Source organism: Delphinus delphis, chromosome 1, assembly GCF_949987515.2.
Source record: "Delphinus delphis chromosome 1, mDelDel1.2, whole genome shotgun sequence".
Taxonomy (NCBI): Eukaryota; Metazoa; Chordata; class Mammalia; order Artiodactyla; family Delphinidae; genus Delphinus; species Delphinus delphis.
Window position 1 is genome coordinate 100376329 of NC_082683.1, and position 22150 is coordinate 100398478.

The 22150-nt window shown below is 36.2% G+C and overlaps 1 protein-coding gene across 1 annotated transcript in view; it reads right to left on the reverse strand.

The window, feature by feature from the left end:
- DENND2C (DENN domain containing 2C) overlaps positions 1-22150 on the reverse strand; it is a 93246-nt gene that overhangs the window by 23280 nt on the left and 47816 nt on the right. Inside the window, exons 2-8 of the mRNA XM_060027605.1 lie at positions 13519-14530; positions 12696-12832; positions 12155-12267; positions 11401-11571; positions 8101-8197; positions 3761-3805; positions 1739-1926 (exon numbers count right to left, since the gene is read on the reverse strand). Of these exons, the coding sequence (XP_059883588.1) occupies positions 1739-1926; positions 3761-3805; positions 8101-8197; positions 11401-11571; positions 12155-12267; positions 12696-12832; positions 13519-14342 (1575 nt within the window). The 5' untranslated portion in view covers positions 14343-14530. The remainder of the gene's footprint in view (positions 1-1738; positions 1927-3760; positions 3806-8100; positions 8198-11400; positions 11572-12154; positions 12268-12695; positions 12833-13518; positions 14531-22150) is intronic.

Sequence of the window (22150 nt, forward strand, 5' to 3'; positions counted from 1 at the left end):
TGGATTGGGGGTGGTGAAAAGGCTCGCCCCCCCAGGCCACCCACTGAACACAGGAGCAATGCCCAGGGTAGGGAAGGATCTACCATGTGTTGCTTAAGACACTTCGGCGTTAATGCTTGCCTGATCCTGACCCCCTCCATGCCCGTGCAGAGGGTGGCAGCAGTCACTGAGTGAGGATTGAAAGGGGGAAGCCAGACGGGGCCTGGGGAACCAAGGGGTAGGAGTGAGGACAACTGGAGAACCCATCCTGGAGAGGTGACAGCATACATGAGCCAAGGCTTTAAGACCTTGGCACGTGCCCCACTGTCTCATCAGATCTCACTCCTCACTTACAAAACACAAATTCAAATATAAAATTATTGGGGCTTCCCTGGTGGCGCAGTGGTTGAGAGTCCGCCTGCCGATGCAGGGGACGCGGGTTCGTGCCCCGGTCTGGGAAGATTCCACATGCCGCGGAGCGGCTGGGCCCGTGAGCCATGGCCGCTGAGCCTGCACGTCTGGAGCCTGTGCTCCGCAACGGGAGAGGCCACAACAGTGAGAGGCCCGCATACCGTAAAAAATAAAATAAAATAAAAATAAAATTATTAAGAACTTCAACGGTGACTGCGGAGCAGGGTGCAGGGCCCTTGTAAGTGAGGGGCCTTGTGTGACTGCACTGGTCACATGCCCATGAAGTCAGTCCTGCTCTTACTCAGCTTCAGCCAATTCATGCCACTTAGGAATGTAGGCTGAATGTTGGCAGTCTTACTAGTTTCTCAGGAGAAAGCAGAAATACAGATTTTTATGTGAAATATGACTTTTAAACAAAAAATTGACAACAAAACTTTTATTATTTTATTACTGTGCAAACCCAAAAAACATATCTGTGGGCTAAATATGCTCAGAGGCCATCAGTTTGTTAAGCCCTGATGTAACGATTATGCTCTTTGTATTTACTGCCACAAAGCTCAGAGCCACATTTGGGGTCTATTTTGTAAGCTCTGTGAGGTAAGCTCTGTGCTCTCCCAGCACCTAATCTTGGCAAATAGTAGGTATTTATGAAATATTGATTAAATAAATGAATGAATTATTTTGTGAAACAGGTAAAGTAAATGAAATAATACCGTTAATAACAGTTACCATTTATCAAGTGTTACTATGTGCAAGGAACTGGATTAAGCACGTTACATACATTATCTCATTAAATCCTCACTAATAGGGAATAACATTACATAGTGCTTACTGTAGGCTAGACACTGTTCTAAGTGCCTTATATTAATTATAATTAGCTCATTTAATCCTCACCACAACTCCAAGGGGGTAGACACTATGAAGATTATCCCCCTTTGACCAATGAAGAAAATGAGGCACAGAGCAGTTCAACTGGTCCAAGTCACAGAGCTAATAAGTGGCAAATGCAGATAGCTGGCTCCCAGTCCATGCTCTGAACTGCTACCCTACTCTGCCACATTTATCACTCCCCTCATTAAGGATGAGAAAACTGAGGCTCTGTAACTTGCTAAAGGTCACTTAGTAAATAGCAGAGCAAAAGATAAAAGCCCAACTTGAATAACGAGCTTTAATTCCCCCTTGGTTGCAGCCCATGCCTGACACGAGGTATCATTAGAGTGCACCGGATCCTACAAGAAGTACAGTATTAGTAAAAGCTAACTGAGACAACAGTAAACAAGAAGAGAGGGAATAAATACACAGAGACACAGAAACGTTCCTGGATGCCTCATAGCCTCCATGCACTTACCTTGCTAGGGAATTGTTGTATGACCTGGGGAATGTAGCTTATTTCTGATGGCTTCTTCTGTAGAGACACCACCACAAAAAGTTCAAACAGCTGCTGCTCCTGTAATTCAATTAGATCCCGCTCTAAGGTCTGGTAGTGAGGATTCCTCTTGGAAGGTTGCTGCAGTTGCGCTATGCGCTTGTAGCGACCTGCGATGAGATTACGGAGTCTTGTTTTCCTTTATAGCCCTATCTTCCCTCTAGCATCCAGAGGTCATGACCCACGCAGGACTAATCTTCACTCAGTCGTTGCTAATGAATGTTGACTAACCAATGTCTGCCACCCAGACATACTTGTTAGGGCTATGACACACTTGGAGGACAAGTGCAGATTCTCACAAGCACCTGGGGGCCCTGCAGTGGGACCGATGTTCTGTGTCCCAACTGATACCTATGTATGTCCCAACACATACTCTGTGCCATCCCATCTTTCATGGCATGATGCCAGGATACACAGAAAATGTCAGGTAAAAGCACTGGCCTGACAAAAGATGCCATTTTGGGGACCATGAAATCTTAGGTGGGGGAAAAGATCTGATAAAAGAACTGAGTCCTATAGAAAGTAAGTTCCTAAAGAGACAAGTTTGATCAAGTTAAAACAAAAACTATCCTCACATTAAAGAAATGTTCTTTTCCCTTTTCTCCTTGGCATATATTACTAATAATGGACATATACTTATATCAATAAATGGTGCTAAATGCAAGAGAGAAAAATGACATGTAAGAAGGTATCCATTAGCAGACTATTTCTCAAAAGAAAGAATTCATAGAAGCATACTATGTAAACAGTATGAGCAATCCCACCGAAAAGTGGATACCATTTATCCTTTATTCTCATTTATCTCTAAATTCTGAATAATTTGGGGTAGTCTCCACTAGGGGACATGCAGTACTTGCAGAAGAAATAGTCTAAGCATCCCAGAGATTTGCTTATGTGTCATTCTGAGCCAATGATGGAAAGACTCATCCACTAACTGTTTCGCTTTTCTTTTGAGATATGATGCATTCTGCCCCCAAAGAAGTTACAAGGTAGATCAAAATATTAAGAACACTTAAAAAATAATTTTGGAGTGCCTCTCCAAAATTATCCGGTACATTTAGTGCTCTAGGCAAACCTTCCTTGCTCCAAACTCCAAAGGGCTCAGTTCAAGTCAAGAAAATTTTAGGGCCTGTTTCTCAGTAGCAACAGAACAAAATTAATCATCTTTACACATCCAAGCTGAACCTGATGATGACTTAAGTTTCACCTTCAGTCAGCCTACAGAATCAAACACCTGAAGCAATTTAGGCTACTGGTAGGAGCACATGATTATTAATCATAAGATCAGAGTATCAGACCTGGAACTGCCCTGTACTCAGCTTTGATAATTCAGGTCTCCTATTTTTTCCATGCTTCAGTTAAACAGAAATTAAATAATTTGCTGTGAAAATCCATTAGATGAAGGATACAGAGCACTATGACTGCTTGAACAAATACAGCCAAAAAAGCACAGCATCTTCTATATTCTAACAGAAAGTAAATGGCACAATAATTTAGAATATAAATACCTATGAATAAGAAACAGATCAGTGTTTCCTGTCCCAATGTCAGAGATATCTAAGATACTCAAATGAATGACTATGAAAAAATCAGATATTTAATGCAAAGTATTTGCCTCAGAGAATGACTCACATACTCTGTTTTGGCTGCTGCACATATGTCTGAACGTGCAGCTCTGCCGCTCCCCTCTTAAGATGGAAGGACATTCCATCTTAAGAACTACACTGGTCTGCCTCACTCTACCATGGGAGATCTTTAATGCTGTCAAACATCTGACAGTGTACTGTTTAGTTCCCCAAATCTCAACAGGTTCTTATAATGAAGAAATCACCGACAAAGTGAAACTTCATGTAGAAAAAACATGCTTAATCACAAAGGCAGGTGCCACTCCACCTACAACCAGGATCATCACGCGAAAGGGAGCAGCCCCACTGACTCACTCACTCTTTGGCAGATACTCGGCATCACTTTCGTACCCACAGGTTTCACCTGAAAAGAAAGAGTTTCCATTTGTACTGTCCAACAAGAACAGGCAGAACATGAGGACAAAAACAATGTAAAAGCTCCACGGACCTGGGGACTTACTTGGAGTAAGGAATAATTAAGGAGGCTGAGCCTTTCTCCAAACCACTTAGCTGTATCAGGGCAGGACAGGTGCAAAAAAGAATAAAAGGCTCAGAGAAGAAACTATTCCATTCCATCTTCTTCCCATACCCACCTCCCTCCTCAGTTCCCCTCTCATCCCTAATTCTAGAAATTAACAGCAGTTCAGACTAGTTTTAGAAAGCCTTGATCAGAGTGGATTTTATTTCTACCTTCATATCATTGTCTTTATATTCCCAAATAAGGTATCAAAGGTAAAACACCAACCTGGCTAAACAAAAATCTCAATACGGAACAAACTGTGAATTTAGATTAACAGGAAAATGTGAGGCTAAGAAAGATTACCAAGTAAGTTTATGAAGTAATATTTATGATGCCTTTATGATGCCTCTAAGCCACCTCTAATGCCAAACTAAACTGAACTTTACTCTGAATTCTTATAGTACTCAAACAGCTTTGAACTGCTCTTATTTTCCACAATTGGATTTTAAGTATCTTGAGGCTAAGATACTTTTAGCCTGTTTCTAGAAGGGAATGTTCTGTACAATACTAGGCACATTGTCAATTTACAAAAAAAAAAAAAAAGAAAGAGAACAACCAAAACACAGAACAAAACATCGTGAACAGGTGAACGAAAAATTTCTAAATTAAGTCTGAAAAGTTAAAGCAAAATTTTAAAATAAAAAGAAAGGGAAAAAATTTTAATATATCAGGAAAAACAAGGACTAGGAGTCATAAATGAAAACTGTACGGAAGTTTGATTGTATAAAAATGTAAAATTTCTAATCTAATAAAAAATCATTAGTAAATTCAAAAGGTAAATAAACTGGGGGAATATTTGAAATCCACGTTGCAGACGCAAGGCTAAGTTTCTTAATATTTAAATAGCTGTTACAAATGAATAAGTAAAAACACAGCACAACAAAAAAAATGAATAAAAGAGTAGGAAAAGACCATTTATAGAAAAAGACTGATAACTATTGATAAACATAACTGTTCAAATTCATAATTAATAAAATAAATTTAATAACTTAAAACAATAAGTAAGATACACTTTTCAACCATGATACTGGCAAAAAATAAAAAGCTCTAATAAAACACAGTATTAATGAAGATTACGAGGAAAAAACCATTTTCAAAAGCTCTTCATAGAAATATAAAGCTGTTTTTTTTTTTTTTGCGGTACGCGGACCTCTCACTGTTGTGGCCTCTCCTGTTGCAGAGCACAGGCTCTGGATGCACAGGCCCAGTGGCCACGGCTCACGGGTCCAGCCGCTCCGCAGCAATGTGGGATCTTCCCGGACCAGGCCACGAACCCGTGTCCCCTGCATCGGCAGGCGGACTCTCAACCACTGCGCCACCAGGGAAGCCCAAAGCTGTTTTTTTTTAAGTTGTTAAAATCTATTTGTGAGACAATTTGTCAGCAGTTATAAAAATTTTAATTTATGTGTTCTTTAAAGTATGTGTTCTTTGATTAAGTACACTGCTAGGAACTTATTCTACAGATGTATTCTTACCAACATACAAAAAAATATATAAACAAAAAATATATATTACAGCATTGTTTGAAGAAAAAAATCTATATCTATATATCTACCTATCTATTTATAAAACTTAATTATCCACAGGTTAAATAAAATGTTAGAAACAGCCAAAATGTCTACCAGCTAAATAAAATTCTTTTACATCTATACCAAGAAATACAGTACAGCTATGTGGATCTCTATGTGTTGATACCAAAAGAGCTCCAAAGTATATTAATTATATATTTTTTAAAACAGCAAGATATACAAAGTCTGAATAGTATAAAAGTATTTGGGGAGAAAAAATATTTGCATGTGCATAAGATTTTCTGGGATTAGTAGGAGGAGGTTTGGGAAACTTTGGCTTTCCGTTTTATGTTATTTTATATTATTGTAATTTCTTGCTGTGCTCATTTTAATTTTGTAATAAGGAAGAAGAGAACATAAAAACAAATACTGTCTCTTCATTAGATATGTGGGAAAGGTACACAAGACATGTTACAGAAAAAGCAGGTATTTAAATATTGTGTACTGTACAGGTTTTATAACTTCAAACTAACTACAATGACAAAAAGTATACTGGGGCTATAAAATATTGTTCAGTATGAAAGAACAAACACTGTGAGCTCCTGAGTCCTATTTGTATCCTTAGCACCAAGCACCTCTTGGGAGCCCATGAAGTGTTTGGAAAGACAAAACAAAAGAAAGAGGGAAGGGAGGAAAGGTAATTTACCTGGAAAAGACCTTACAAAAGCTCATTTAAATGGCTTTAATATATTCACATCTATGGGTTTTGACGATCTGCATTCCAAGACACTGAATGAAGGTTAAGGGGTTTATAAGCCAATAGGAAAATCTGTTGAGAATCTGTAGGGATCAAAAAAGTACTAGGTTGTCCCTTTTTAAAATGTGACTTCAACACACAAAATTATAATTTTGAAGAAGGACAATAAATTTTGTGATACCTGATAACTGAGAGTTAAGAACTGTTTAGGTTGCAACAGATTCGGTAAAACCTAGCATGTACTGGCAGAGCAGGTAAATACAATCATCTGGTTCTATGAGGCATTGCTGATATACAGACAAAAGCTTAAGGAGGTAAACAAAAATCTGAGAACTGTGACTACTGAGCCAGGAGATCCTCAGGCATGAGAGAAATTCCTCGGGTCCACTGAAGGAGTTGGCCACAGAGACTGAGTAAATGCATATTTCCTTTGAGCCACGCAAAAGAAAAATCTGTAGGGACTCCTCCTTTTTGTGTGTGTATGTGTTAGAAGTTGGCAGTTTATGCTCTTGAATTTTTTCTTTTCAATAATGATACAGTGAAAAAAAGGATTTGGCTGTTCAAAAACTTTTCTTCGAGCCAAATTTACTAAAATGTTCCTAATCCATAAAGCATTCAAATAAAATAAGAGATCGGTGATCATCTACCTAGGGTGGCATATCTGGTGAATACAGTTATCAATAGAGTGCTGTTAATACGGGAAAATGATAATGTTTTCTAAGAATTTGTCCTGGTTCCAGTGTCTTGATATTTCACAAAATTTGCAATTTACAATTTATTTCCTTATCTATAAAACAATAATATTTGCTACATGCCGTTATTTAGAAAAACAATCATAATAGAGAAGAAGACGACTTTGTGGTATCATGTTCCTTGATTCAAATTGATGCTTCCTCCTCTGGCTCAGCTTCTTCCTCTGTAAAATTAGGACAGTCCCTACCTCCCCGTGTGGTCATACGTTATACACCAGATAAAGTACATAAAGAAACTATTACTTCATTCAGTAAATGGTAGCTATTATTATTAACAATAACCAGAAGTATTTCTTCTACAGAAGAGAAGGCTGAAATGTTGTAATAATTGCTTTTGCAAATATGAAAACTCACATTTAAAATGGTGATGAGATGATTTTAATCATCACAAAGTAAGAAGAAAGAGTCTTGAATTATTGAACAGGGAAGTTTATTTTCACATAGTAATTGTTAGAATGAAGAAGAGATTTTCAATGAAAATGAAGAAATTTCTGTCTTTGGAAGTCTGCAAAAATATGAAATATTCTTTTCTGGTATGACTTGGCTGTTGCTTCTCACTTATGAATCTCACAGACAAAAATTGCTAAACTCTACACATCCTTTGCCAGACAACCAAGTTAAAGTTGTAAAGAAGATTCTACAATAATAATTCACTATAGATGTTGAAAGTTTCTTAAGACAATCTAAGTTTTATCTAGGCATCTGAGGAATAAAACTACTGAACTTATTAGATGACTATAGGTTGAATACCACATACATTCAGTATATATATACTTAATATTTTCATTTCGACACTGAGAGAGTCTATACTGACAAAAGACTGTAAATCAAAGTAGTACTACATAATAAGGATGCAACCTGTCCATGAAAATTAGTCTCATTGGTTTATAACTATTTTTTAATTTATTTACTTATTCATCCAATAGTTATTACTTGGTACAGAACTAAACAAAAGGGATTTGAGGAAGAACAAGAAATAATCCCTTAGCCTAAAGAAGTTTTATGTTTAAGTGGGATAGACAGGAAAGTAAACCAAAAATTATAATTCACATCAAACATTAAATTATTTAATGATTTGCCCCTCATATGCTAATAGCTATGGACAGTTGGAACAATTCTTACCTTTAGAGGGAGGTACATCTTTTCCAGTGTAAGGGTGTAACTTTACCCTCTTCTTCCCTCTCTTAGATTCAAATATATCATCTATTTTCAATACAAGCTGAAAAAAGACCAGAAAAGTACAAGCTAAAACAAACACCAACAAGTTTTGCAGCTTGATGTTAACTTATTAGTGATTCTCGTTCAGAGAAAGATCCATTTTATAAATAAAAACCTTTACATTTTTCAATTTTGAATCTAAAATTATCTTTAGTAAGATGATATGCTATTCTAATACATATTCCATTTAACATGGGTAAGAGAAGTGGGAAAGGATATTTCCTTTCCAGAGGAAGTTTAGCACAGGTTCTTAGAGAGATTGCTTGTCATTCCATGTCACAACATGCAGGAAATCTGGCTACTGCACTCCATATATTGACCAAGCCTTACCAGTGGACTCAAGTTTTTGCGAGCCCAGAGTAGGAAGTGGGATATTTACTCACTTGTAAGGCAGGGTGAGGCACAGTTATGTCTGCTCCCAGGAATTTTTGCAAAGAGAGGATAATCACGCTTAGAAAGCTTTAGTCAAAAGGAATACTCCTTTGCTACTGGGAGCACTAATATTATAATTTATTTTGGAAACATGTCATAAAAATAGGAGATTCTCAAATATGTCCAAGTACAAAACAATGTTCCATTTAATATGCATTATTCATTAAAATTCTTTCTTTGCTTCTGGGAAGTGTGTATAAAAGAGACAGACAGACAGACTGGGCTTAAAAAAGAGAAAAGAATTAAAGCTGATCAACAGCCACTTTTAAAAGGAGAAATTGATTAGTTTTTCTATGTGTATTTTTCTTAAAATTCCACACTTTTTCTTAACTATCAATATTGATTTAACATATTTAATGCCCAGAATTACAGTTGTTAGGAACATTATATAATATGATAACCAACAAAGTTGCTTGAGAAAAATGTTCTTGTTTTTTCCTTTGTCCTTGTTTCTCTAGCAATCCTGGCAATCCATAGGCAGTGAATCAGTCCACTGCAAGAAAAATAACATGTGAGAAACATGTGCTTCCAATATGCAGATTATTCCCACATTTTTGGATGAGTTTATTCTTTTAAAGATTTTCATAGCTATAATTCAAGTGAAAAGTTACCAATATTCTTAAATATTAGCATTATTAAAGAAAATAAGAGAATCCAACATAAAAAGGTATTGCTAGGGGCTATAGGAAAGATGTATGAGAGTAAACATGTATTTTGGATACATAAGGACCAAAAATAGTAGAATTATTAATGTGTATTTGAAAAGTATACTTAAAAGTATACTCAAATGTTATAAAGAAAAGGGAACTATCTATTCTAGAAATATGAGATAAAGTAATAAAATTTAAATTTTGATTATGAGCTAGGAGCCTATAATTACCTTCTAGTTATAGGAAATACCGTAGAATAGTTTTCCTAAGAAATGATGGAAACCATATTGCTGTACACACTTGACACAAACAATATAAAACATTAGGAAATCTACTCTAGCAAACAATCCCACACAGATTGCCACAGTAGAGAAAGAAAGGAAGGGTAGGGAAGAGGCATATGGACTAGATCAGTTACTTTCAAACTATGAAACCAGTTTCCCTTCCAGAGATAGCTCTAGTCATCAAAGAGGAAATAAGTGAAAACTGCTTTCCTCATGGAATGTTGTTCCCGAAGATAGTCCAAAACCAAAATTTGTATTGCAAATGAAACATCCTAAAAGGATTTAATCCAAGGAGGGTCACAGGTAGAAATGCTAACAGTCTGTTCCTGCCTGACAATCAAGAATTCATCACCATTTTTCTCTTCCCCATTTCTTAAGAAAACCTTTGGGAAAATATCCAAACAGGAAAAGTTGGATCATCTCACCTATAATCAGAAAGAGAACAGGCTTTGAGTACTCAAGGGATCCACAGTACATAAAATACTGAGGCATGAAATCAAAAGCACTGCAAATATCCTTGGGTCTCATTAAATTCCACAATCCATAATTTCTAAATATTTGTTAATGCTATTCCAAGAACCACATCTTAAATACAATTCCTTATGTGTTTGTGTTCTAGCCCCTGTGAACGCATGATCTGCTGTTTCTGGAACATGTGGGAGGCTGCTTTGGTGTGCCAGCAATTCTTTTTTTTTTTTTTTTTTTTTGGAAGTATAGTTGATTTACAATGCGGTGTTAGTTCCTGGTGTACAGGAAAGTGATTGTTATGCATTATATATACATACATCCTGGAAATTCTTTAAACCTCTGATTTTTAAGTAGTCCTCACCATACACAGGAGAATAAACACCTCAAGATTTTTTTTTCCAGAGAGATCAGTTTAGTGCTTTAAAAAAAACTCTGTGTCTTTAACACTTCATATATTAAAGAGGGAGGGGCAGGAAATGGATCAGAAGAATTAAAGTAACTGTGGAACAGAATATTTCCCAAGGAACCAATCAGCAGTTACTACACCAAGAAACGGTTATGACTTTTGTTCAGTGTTAAAATCAGGTACAGAAATCATGTGCTAAATGAATATAGCTAATTCAGATGGGATTAAAGACAGGAATACTATTTAAATGATTTTATTTCTGCATAGTAATCCTGAAAACATTCTGAATTACAGAACAAAATAACATAAACAGTTTTTAAATATTTTCATGTAATTTCTTAAATGTCTCTCTTAAAAATATATATATTACAAATAATCCAAATTTCTTTATTTTGGTTCAGTGGCTGTCACTGAGATGATTTACAGACTTATTGCCTTTTCTCCCTTGAGAGAGAAGTCATTTATTTAAGATAATTGGCAAAAATTTCTTTTCCCAAGTAATAGTAAAATTTCTTTTTTCCTTCCTTTGAGTGGACATTTTTGGCATATACTTTGTCATTACTGAAAATTTGTAAACTCAGGCACAAAACTGAATTAACTTTGGCTGTTATACAAATAAGTGAGAACAACACTGATGCCAGCTTACTAGAAGGTCCTTTTACATGAGGTTCTAGGGCTTCCTTCACACGGGCAGCTGATTTTAATGAGAACTAAGGTAACTAGAGCGAAGCCCTCCATCTAAAATCAATTTTCCAAATCCACACACACACACAAAAACCTTGGCAAAAGCCATTCATGCATTTTTCTTGCATGAGCAAAAACTTAGCTTAAGGCTGCTTTCCAAATCTTCTAATTCCAGTAGGTCAGTTCTAACCTATTATTCGTTTCAGTCTAAAGTTTATTTATTCGCATTTGTGGAAATGCTGAAGTAAGAGTTGAAGAATCAAAGTACTGGAGTTCTTACCCTTGGAAGATTTTTCCTTTTCCTGTTTGCAACTTCTCCAGCTCGGAAAAGCTTCCATTCAGTTAAAGTGACAGGCAATGTTGTATCCTTTGTGAGCTTTGACCATAAATAAACTTGTGAGTTCTTCGGTTCCATAGTCTTCCGGTGAAGTAACTGAGGTTTGGGAGGAAGCTAAAACAGAAGAGGTACTGCTAAGGTAAGATCATCTAGGTAATGCCTGTGTTCTCAAAGTCAAAGCTATCCCCCCAAAATATTTATCTTTCCTTTAAAATCATCTAAAATGAGGACACCGTAATTTCTTTTTCACTGTTTGTAAAGAAGTTTCTTGGGTTTCTAATCCAAGTTCTTCTACAACAGTGTAATCAAATTTCCAGAAAACAATAGCTCAGAGTCCTCATTAACTCAAGGCAGCCTTTGCTTTCAGGGCTGGTGAGTGCTTGCAGGGACCAGACAGGTAATTTAGGCCACAGGTTGATGTGAGACTATTACAGTGCTGTGGTAACTATAGTGAACTAAAAGGTTTATGGTCTGTCTAAAGGTGTTTGTATTCAAGTCTTCTCAAGCGCTAAAAAAACAAACAAAAACCCCTCCCCAAAACCCAAAAAAAAGTTTTGTGCTGCTCCCCCCAAAATAAAACAAAGAACAATAAACCAACATTTCAGTGCCTCTTAGTTTTGGCCCTAGTTAAACCATTTTAACCTTTTTGTAGGATCATAAATAAGATTCTAATATTTTCTTATTTCTCTGGTTATACCTTGTGTGCTTTGAAAGCACTTTTAGGGGGTGGTAGCTTCCATGTTGAAAGAGACCTCCACATGGGCAAAGGCTGCACTGGAATATCTTCATATGGATTTTCTTTGATGGGATCTTGAAAAATAATGAAAAAAAAAGTTTAGAGGAACATAATTAAATGGGAACACACTGACTACACTTAAAAGGAAAAGAAAGCAAAAACTGACTAAATATGTTCAGCTTTCTACTCTACATTGCTGTAGGGATGTAGGTCTCAAAATCAATGGTACTTTAAGCTCACAAACCACTCAGGCGTCCAACCAACCTCAAAGAATTCTCAAAATACCATACTACACACATTTACTTCTGAACTGAACAGTCCAATAAACTAGTTGTAAAATCCATTAGAGAATTAAGGAATTTATACAACAAAGGTTTCAATATTAGAAAGGAAAATCTAGAGCAAGACATGCTTGATTGTAAAAGAAAATAACATACTCTAGTTAAGGGCTCCACCAACTACATACTCACTAAATTTAATTGCAAAGTTTGTGGACACCTACATATGATATCCTCATAGATATTGTCCTCAGACTGTGTGTAATAAAGTGCTGAGCCAGAATTTCTTCTAAGTTCTTCACGAATCTTCCGTGAGTTCTGATTTCGAAAGTGCTGAATGTCCTCAAATTCAAAGGATTTCCTTAAGAAAGGAGATACATTTTAAAGTTGTATCTTGTAAAACTCTAGTATTCTTTATATTGGTATGATAGACACAAATTGATAAGAAAAGGACTTAGTGTACAAAATTACAAAGGTGTTTTATCAGATACCTAAGAATAATAAATTAGGCTGATGCCCTAATACGCACCATGAGAAAACTGGAGGCTTTTAGCCAATTACATTCATGTTCTTCTTTGGGTACTTTATTAAATTCACTCTGTAATAAAAAGTGAGGCTAATGCCAGCATGTCCTAAATGAAGTAGAAGAAGGTACTTGCTTCCCTATACATTGTTCTTTTCTTTTTTGGCCGCACCGCATGACAGGTGGTATCTTAGTTCCCCAACCAGGGATCGAACCCATATCCCTTGCATTGGAAGCGCGGAGTCTTAATCACTGGACCGCCAGGGAAGTCCCCTATACATTTTTAAAGATATAAAATGGAAGTTTTTCTACAGTACTTATGTCAGTAGATTGTCCTGGATATTACCTATACTCCTACTGTTTCGCTTATATGTATTTTCCCCTTGGGTTAATCAACATCTGTATAATCAAATTATACGTGTAACCCACACATGGAAATGGAAATTGGTTTGAAAAGGAAACAGAAGCTCAATAGTTCTATAAGGAAAATACTTAAAATCACTACCTTTCAAATAAAAACATACCTTTTAGATCTCCCTCTGATTTTTCTGCCATAGTTCTTTGGTTCAGGTTCCTGAGAAGAGGCTAAAGAGGGCTCTGTACAAGAATTATTTTCACAGTATTTTCTGTCACAGTTTCTTTCTTTATATGGCATATCACCAGATTCAGATAAATATCTGAATGTCCTACGAGGTTTTGGCAAAGGATTTATAGAAGGTCCACACTCTTGTCCCTCAGGTTCAGAGTAAATGTTTTCTAAGCTCTTCGTTACTCCATATGAACTATCCAGACCTCTGAAATTCAGTTCTTTTTCTGAGGAGTCACAATGTTCTAAAGCTAAATTTAAGACTTTATCTGGGGGAAGTGCTTCTATTTTCTTCCACAATATCTGTGAGGTATAGAAATTTCCTGGAGGTAATGAAGTCTCTGGATCCAAAACTTCTTTCCAGCTTTCAGTTTGTTTGGCCCGAGAACATACCCAGTTGGATCCTGATTCATTTTTAAAGAAGTGTGTATCATCATACTCACGTCTCTCACTTTCATCCTCACTTCGATTGTGGCTTTTGGCATCTTCATTAATACCCTGATCAACATTTTGAGAGTTGGTGACATCCAGTTTTTTGCTCTTTCCCTCAGCAACAGGATTTCTCTTAAGAAGAATCTCTTGATTACAGTTATTATATCTCACTCCAAAGTCCTTTGGATCGCACTTATCTGGATTAGATTTACCATTAGTTCTTCCTTCCCACTGAGAAATTTTTTGTTTGATGTTTCTGCAGTGGCTTCTTGACAGTGTATGAACAGCAGAACGAGAAAAACCAACATCCATGTTCCCAGTTGGGTGCATGACAAGTGATGAATTTTACTGAGGTTCCATTACAAGTAACTGTGAAATACTATATTCTTTATCCTGTCAGTTAGAATCCAAACAATTCCAGCATTTTCCTTTCATCTTTAACTTGAAAATGTTTTAAAAAGAAAAATTCTGATCATCAATCCTTGTTGAAAATGGCTACAACTTTATCTTGAATAATCCTATTAAAATGAAATGAATATGTTAACACAGTTTTATAATTTCCTAATTTAAACTCCACTAAAACACTGCCCACCTATCCCTAAATAAGTCGCTAACATTTCATATGTAAAGATGTACCTGTCATCCATTAAGCAATTCAACCTCATAAAGGCATTCCTAAGAGGGTGGTATAATATTACAGAGAAAATATTACTTAATGGTATTTCTCAAATAGTCTGCTTTAACATTCTGCATATTTAATTTCCTAAAGTTAAGTAGAATGAGGTTTTATAAGAGATTACACATAGTAGTATACAATATTATTTTGTGATAAATCAATTCTTTACAAAACCTTCTGTTAATGAAACAAGGACCAACAGAGTATTATAAAAAGCATACAGAAATACATCTCAAATAACCAAAATATCCAAATAACCAAAAAGTTAATGATTCATAAGTAATTTAAATAACCACAGAAACAAAAGTCAATATTTTTTACATGAACACATCAAAATCCAGAGGAAGAGCCAGTTAGTCCGGAAACACACCAATAGCTGATTTCCTTCTCCAGTGCTACATTGAGATAATATTAGCTCATCACATACCCTTATTTCAACTTTACTATTAGCAACACAGAATTCCATACACACCACTGTCACTAAAGACAATCCAAGGTGCCATTAACTATCAGTTACTTTGAAATGTAATAACCTATTTTGTCACTGACTGAATTTTCCACATCTCTGACACCACACACTTGACCCAAATCAGCAAAAATACTTACAGTCACATCCCTTCCTTTCACATAGAGGCTTCACTCATTTAGGCCCATTAACTGTTTCCTCAAATGCAAAATTTGGCAGAGAACTTTTCCTGTCAACTGAGTAAAGACCTGATCTCAAGTTCTACTGTATACTGTTTAAAAATAGCAACTGATTCGATACTTCCTGAGACAGGGGTCATCCTTCCTTGAGCTTTGTCTGTGTGTCCTTGATTAACAGGCAGGAAAATGTCTTGGCCCAGCTCTGTCAGTGTAGCTGACCAAAACTGATACACACACCACACACACACACACACAATTTATTCTAGGCAGAGCAACTGCTAGTCAGGACTACCATCAACTTTCAATTATTTCTTCAAGTTTGTAGGAAAACCAGGTTTGCTAGCAAGTAAACTTTGATGAGGGTCTTATGCAAAGAAAATCATTCTAAAAAACCTTAAGAAATTGAACTCATGAGTGGAAAAAAACAAAACAAAGCACCCAAAATATAAAAGCTGTTGGGCAGAACTCTTCACAAAAGACTAATGCATAGAATTTGAACATCCAATCAGCTTCTACTGCTCATTATTAAAACTCTGAAAATCCTTTATACTAGTTTCTGATGTTTACAGAGAATTCCTAAGGATTTTAAGGTGTCTTTAGACTCAGGTTTTCTTCACTACAGACAAGATAGGAGTATTTTTCTCTCTCCTGGGAACCTAGTCAAGGTTTTTGGCAGTCCCAAACTCTTTCATTACTCTTCCCTTGTTAATGTGTTTTAAGTATGAAGGCGTGAAACTGAGAAGAAAAAGATGAAAATTGCTTGGGCTAAAAAAAAAAAAAAAGTTTAACTTGAAAAGAACTGGCAACAAATGGCTTAATCTATGGAATTCACATACAAATATAAGTGATGTGTATTCATGGTGTTTCAGTGGCAAGAGAGTAGCATAGCAACATGACACTCCTTAAATCTAGGCAGGTATTATGAAGAGAAATGCTATTTTCTCCTAACTACGTATTAATACATTGCAGCTTTTAAAAAATGACAAATTATTTCAAAACCAAAAAGTTTCAATGCATTCTAATTAGATCAATGCCTATATTGATATTATAATCTGTCTTTATACATGATTGCACAGCTCCAATTTTTGCCAAATTAAACTCTTTATAATGTGGCTTGCCTATTCTTATACATAAGTTGTGATTCTGTCCTATCCAAAAAATAAGAATCACCAAACCAAGAGTTGCCTGTTTTTTCCTTACAGGCATCTCACATCTAACTGTCCTTTTAGTCTAATTAAATTGAGTCACTTTGCTACCCAGCACCTCCTCCCCTATGGCTCTCCTAGCCTGCAAGATTCTTTATATCCCATCCTTCACCTCTAGTTTCTTGCCTTGACCTCCACTATCAGTAGACATTCTAATCCCTATGTGCTGGCCCAGTGTTCAAGTCCTAGATCTCTCCAAGCTTCATCTTTTGAAAGCTCCCTAAAGCCAACTTATTCACATATTTGCCCCTAGACACTGCTTTCTGAGCCTTGCTTCAACAGTTCTCACAGAAACACAGATTGAGAAAATATAACAGCTTCAATAATTTTTAAAATTTTGTTTCTTCTCTTAATACTACAAAATGAGTCCAAAGCTTCTCCAACTATTAAAAACTATTAAGTCAGGCAGGACTCACACGAAGAGAAGCTACAGCTCACGATAACCACAATGGGCAACCTCAAGAGAAGAAACCAGCAACTCAGTTCCTCGGGTGGGCAAAAGAAGTGTAAATGTGAAAAACTAAGCATGATTTTAAAAGTATAATAAAACAGAATGCTTGGAGTAAAGGCTACTAATCAATTATTTTTTCCTACTCTTTGTTCCCAAAGAGGTGATTCTTAATCATGTCCTTTTGTTTTTACAGTAAGTCCTCCATATACAAATGAGTTCCGTTCTGAGAGCACATTTGTTAAGTACGATTTGTTCATAAGTCCAGCAAAATTAGCCTAGGTACCGGATTAACACAATTGGCTATACAGTACTGTAATAGGTTTATAATACTTTTCATACAAATAATGCATAAAAAACAAACAAAAACAAAAAATAAACATTTTTAATCTTACAGTACAGTACCTTGAAAAGTACAGTAGTACAGTACAACAGCTGGCATACAGGGGCTGGCATCTAGTGAACAGGCAAGGAAGAGTTACTGACTAGAGGAAGGATAGGAGGTGGGAGATGCTAGCGGTGAAGGATCGTCAGCAACAGGAGACAGAAGGCAAACTGCAAGTTCACTCACACCTGATGATGGTGGCACAGGTTCTGGTTCCTTGCTGGATTCAATTCTATCTACCCTCTTGAAAAAACAATCCAGTGATGTCTGGGTAGTAGCCCTTTTTTTCTTGTCATAGATGACATGGTAGCACCGGATTGCATTCTGAACGGCTGCTTCAACCTTTGTGTACTGTTCTATGTTCGGGTCCTGTGCCTCAAAAACTAACAGTGCCTCCTCAAATAAAGAAAATCCCCTTGCCATTTCCTGCATCATGAATCTCTTTGGTTCTTCAGTTACTTCTTCCTCCTCTTGTCTCTCTTTGTCCTTTCTCTGGGCCTCCAGTTCCTGGTCTTTTTAGCAGTACCAGCTAGATCACCACTGCTTTTACACTTGCTTCCGGACATCCTGGGCTTGAAATAAAGATACTGTACTACTGTACTCTATACAGTACTGTAAAGTACACAAAAGCACAACCTCTTGTAGAGGATGCATGCACGTGACAATGTACACCAGACACGTGAACTAACTTACGTGACTGGACATGTGAACACACATTCGCATCTTTGAAAGTTCGCAACTTGAAGGTTCGTATGAGGGGACTTAAACTTGTTTTCTATTGCTTTTCTGAGTATTTACTTTCATCCAAGATAAACAGCAACTACAGTTTATCAGTTTAAGATGTAATTTATAGTATAACCTAACACATATAGGATTCTGTGTTCTTAGCCTTTTAAAAGAAACCAATCTAAATCCATTCAGGTAAGTGAAATTCCCTTTAAGAAAGAGAATATTAACGTTCTATTTTACTGACTCAAGTCTATATAAGGGAAGTTTCTCACTCCAAATCCTTTAAAATATTTTATTTGATTAAGTATAATCTGGACAAATAGGAAGAATTTAGAACATTCTAAAAGTTGACTTAAAAACTGATGAAAGGATATACTTTTAAATGGTTAATTTTTGTTATGTGAATTTTACCTCAATTAGAAAGAAAACAGATGAAAGGGACCGAGAAGACTCTCGCTTCTGGTATGATAGAAAAATTGGACTAGACTTGCCTTCCCAACATAAAAAACTATAAAACTGGACTTATATGTAAAATAAATGCTTTTAGATATTGAATAACAGCAAAGGACTGTGATCCCTGAAAGAAGGAAAACAAATGAAGTGGGCACCAAGATGGCCCAGCTTTCACCCAGGAGGCTCTTTTCAGAAAACAGCATAGAACATGGTAACCATGCTGATTTAAGGATAAAGAGACCAGAGTGTGGAGGGGCAGAGGCAAATACAATCTTCAGGGTACAGTATCAGAAAGGAGGGAGCAACACAGAAGAGAAGCTCCAGAAATCTACATAGGATCTACTTGAGTCTTGGGCTGAATACTAAGCTGGTAAGGTATAAGGTAACACTGCACGAGGCTAGACAACATATTACTGGGAAAGAAGAGCTAATGGAACCCTGTAAAGCTGACTAACACCCAGAGTTAACAAAGGTCTGGGAAATGTTCAACTTCCAATGATCTTCACAAGGGAGGCCTTGCCAAACACCTGGGTAATTCAGTAGAAACAGTAGGAGGTCACGGCTTGCCAGTGGGACTAAACTAGCCCTAGAGTGAAGGCTACTTTAAAACCACCACAAAAAAAAACTTTTCAGAAGGATCAAGTTGATTCATAAGTAATTTAAATAACCACAGAAACAAAAGTCAATATTTTTTACATGAACACAACAAAATCCAGACACACCACAATGTAACATTTACAATGTCTAGCATCCAATCAGAATTACTAAACATGCAAAGAAGCTTGAAAATGAGACCCATAATCAGGAGAAAAATCAGTTAACAGAAACTGAAGCAAAAATGACAGACACGATACAGTTGGCAGAGAAAGACTTCAATTCAGATATTTTAAATATATTCATAAACTTAAAACAAAATATGAACATAATGAGTATAGAAATAGAAGACATAAAAAAGAAAACAAAGGTAACTTCTGGAGCTTAAAAATACCCCATATGAAAAGAAAACTTCGCTGTTTTGTTTGAACAGCAGATTTTAGACGCTGCAGAGGAAATGATCAGTGAAGTTGAATAAGTAGTAATAAAAACTGTCAAAAACTAACACAAAAACTGAAGCACAGAGAGAAGAAAAGAGTAAAACAAAAGTCTCACTGGGACAATATCAAGTGGTTTACCTTACATATAAATGGGAATCCCAGAAGTGAGGGGTTGGGAGGCAGGGAACAAATATTTGAAGAAATAATAGCTGAAATTGTTCTAAATTGGATGAAAACTCTTAACACATAGATACATGGGGCTCAACAAATTCCAAACAGGATAAATATAAGGAAAGCCTTACCAAGGCAAACCATAATCAAGTTGCTGAAAACTGGTGATAAAGAGAAAATTCTTAAGAGCCAAAGGAAAGAATATACATTACATATAAGAACAACAAGGTAAGTCAGAAAACAATGGAAAATATTTAGAGAATTCCTTGGTGGTCCAGTGGTTAGGACTCGGTGCTTTCACTGCTGTGGGCCCGGGTTCAATCCCTGGTTGGGGAACTAAGATCCCACAAGCTGTCCAGAACAGCAAAAAAAATAAATAAATAAATAAAAATTGAAGTGCTAAGGGGAAAAAAAAATCTGTGAAATCTAGAATTCTAGACATATCCTTCAAGATGAAGGTGAAATAAAAACATTTTCAGTTAAACAAAACTGTTGTGAATTTGTTAACAGCAGACCTGCACTTAGGGCCAGGGACATAATTTGTGGGTCCCAGGGCAAATTGAAAACATGAGGCCCCTTGTTCAAAGTGCTTTAAAGGTACATATGAAGCTTTTCCTTTTTCTGCAGTCTTCTTTTCAGCTTATCATGGCATTTTAAATTTACTATTTAATGTTTTATGGGAAAAAATTTTTAATTTAAATTATCAGCATGAGTTTTACCATTCATCTATATATTGTGCAATATCATTTTAAATGCAAATATCAGAGCGATACATGGAACATTTACCAATAGACCATACATTGGGCTATAAAATAAGACATGATAAATTTAAAAGGATTGAAATCATTCTGAGGATGTTTTCTAACCCACTATGGAAATGAATTAGAAATCAGTTCTAAACCAAAACGAAAATCCCAAAATATTTGGAAATAAATGTTTATATTACAAAAGGAAGAAAAAGCTTAAAAACAATGAATGATGATGCTATTTCTTGGTGTTTTAAATTGGAACACCTTTTACCCTGTTAAGTTTCAAGTTATATTTTATCTATTTTTTAAATTTAATTTTATTTATTCTTTTATATAGCAGGTCCTTATTAGTCATCAATTTTATGCACATCAGCAATTGTCAATCCCAATCGCCCAATTCATCACACCACCACCACCACCACCCCGCCGCTTTCCCCCCTTGGTCTGTCCATACGTTTGTTCTCTACATCTGTGTCTCAATTTCTGCCCTGCAAGCTGGTTCATTGGTACCATTTTTCTAAGTTCCATATGTATGCAATAATATACGATATTTGTTTTTCTCTTTCTGACTTACTGCACTCTGTATGACAGTCTCTAGATCCATCCACGTGTCTACAAATGACCCAATTTTGTTCCTTTTTATGCCTGAGTAATATTCCACTGTACATATTTACCACAACTTCTTTATCCATTCATCTGTCGATGGGCATTTAAGTTGCTTCCATGACCTGGCTATTGTAAATACTGCTGCAATGAACATTGGGGTGCATGTGTCTTTCTGAATTATGGTTTTCTCTGGGTATATGCACAGTAGCGGGATTGCTGGATCATACAGTAATTCTATTTTTCGTTTTTTAAGGAACCTCCATACTGTTCTCCATAGTGGGTGTATCAATTTACATTACCACTAACAGTGCAAGAGGGTTCCCTTTTCTCCACACCCTCTCCAGCATTTGTTGTTTGTAGACTTTCTGCTGATGCCCATTTTAACTGGTGTGAGGTGATAGATACCTCATTGAGTTTTGATTTGCATTTCTCTAATAATTAGTGATGCTGAGCAGCTTTTCATGTGCTCCTTGGCCATCTGTATGTCTTCTTTGGAGAAATGTCTCTTCTGCCCATTTTTGAACTGAGTTATTTGTTTTTTTAATATTGAGCTGTTTATATATTCTGGAGATTAATCCTTTGTTGATTTGTTTGCAAATGCTTGTAAATACTTTCTCCCACTATGAGGGCTGCCTTTCCGTCTTGTTTATGGTTTCCTTTGCTGTGCAAAAGCTTTGAAGTTTCATTATGTCCCATTTGTTTCTTTCTGTTTTTATTTCCATTACTCTAGGAGGTGGATCAAAAAAGATCTTGCTGTGATTTATATCAAAGAGTGTTCTTCCTATGTTTTCCTCTAAGAGTTTTATAGTGTCCAGTCTTACATTTAGCTCTCTAATCCATTTTGAGTTTATTTTTGTCTATGGTGTAGGGAATGTTCTAATTTCATTCTTTTACATGTAGCTGTCCAGTTTTCCCAGCAGCACTTATTGAAGAAACTGTCTTTTCTCCATTGTATATCCTTGCCTCTTTAGTCATAGATTAGTTGACCATAGGTGTATGGGTTTATCTCTAGGCTTCCTATCTTGTTCCATTGATCT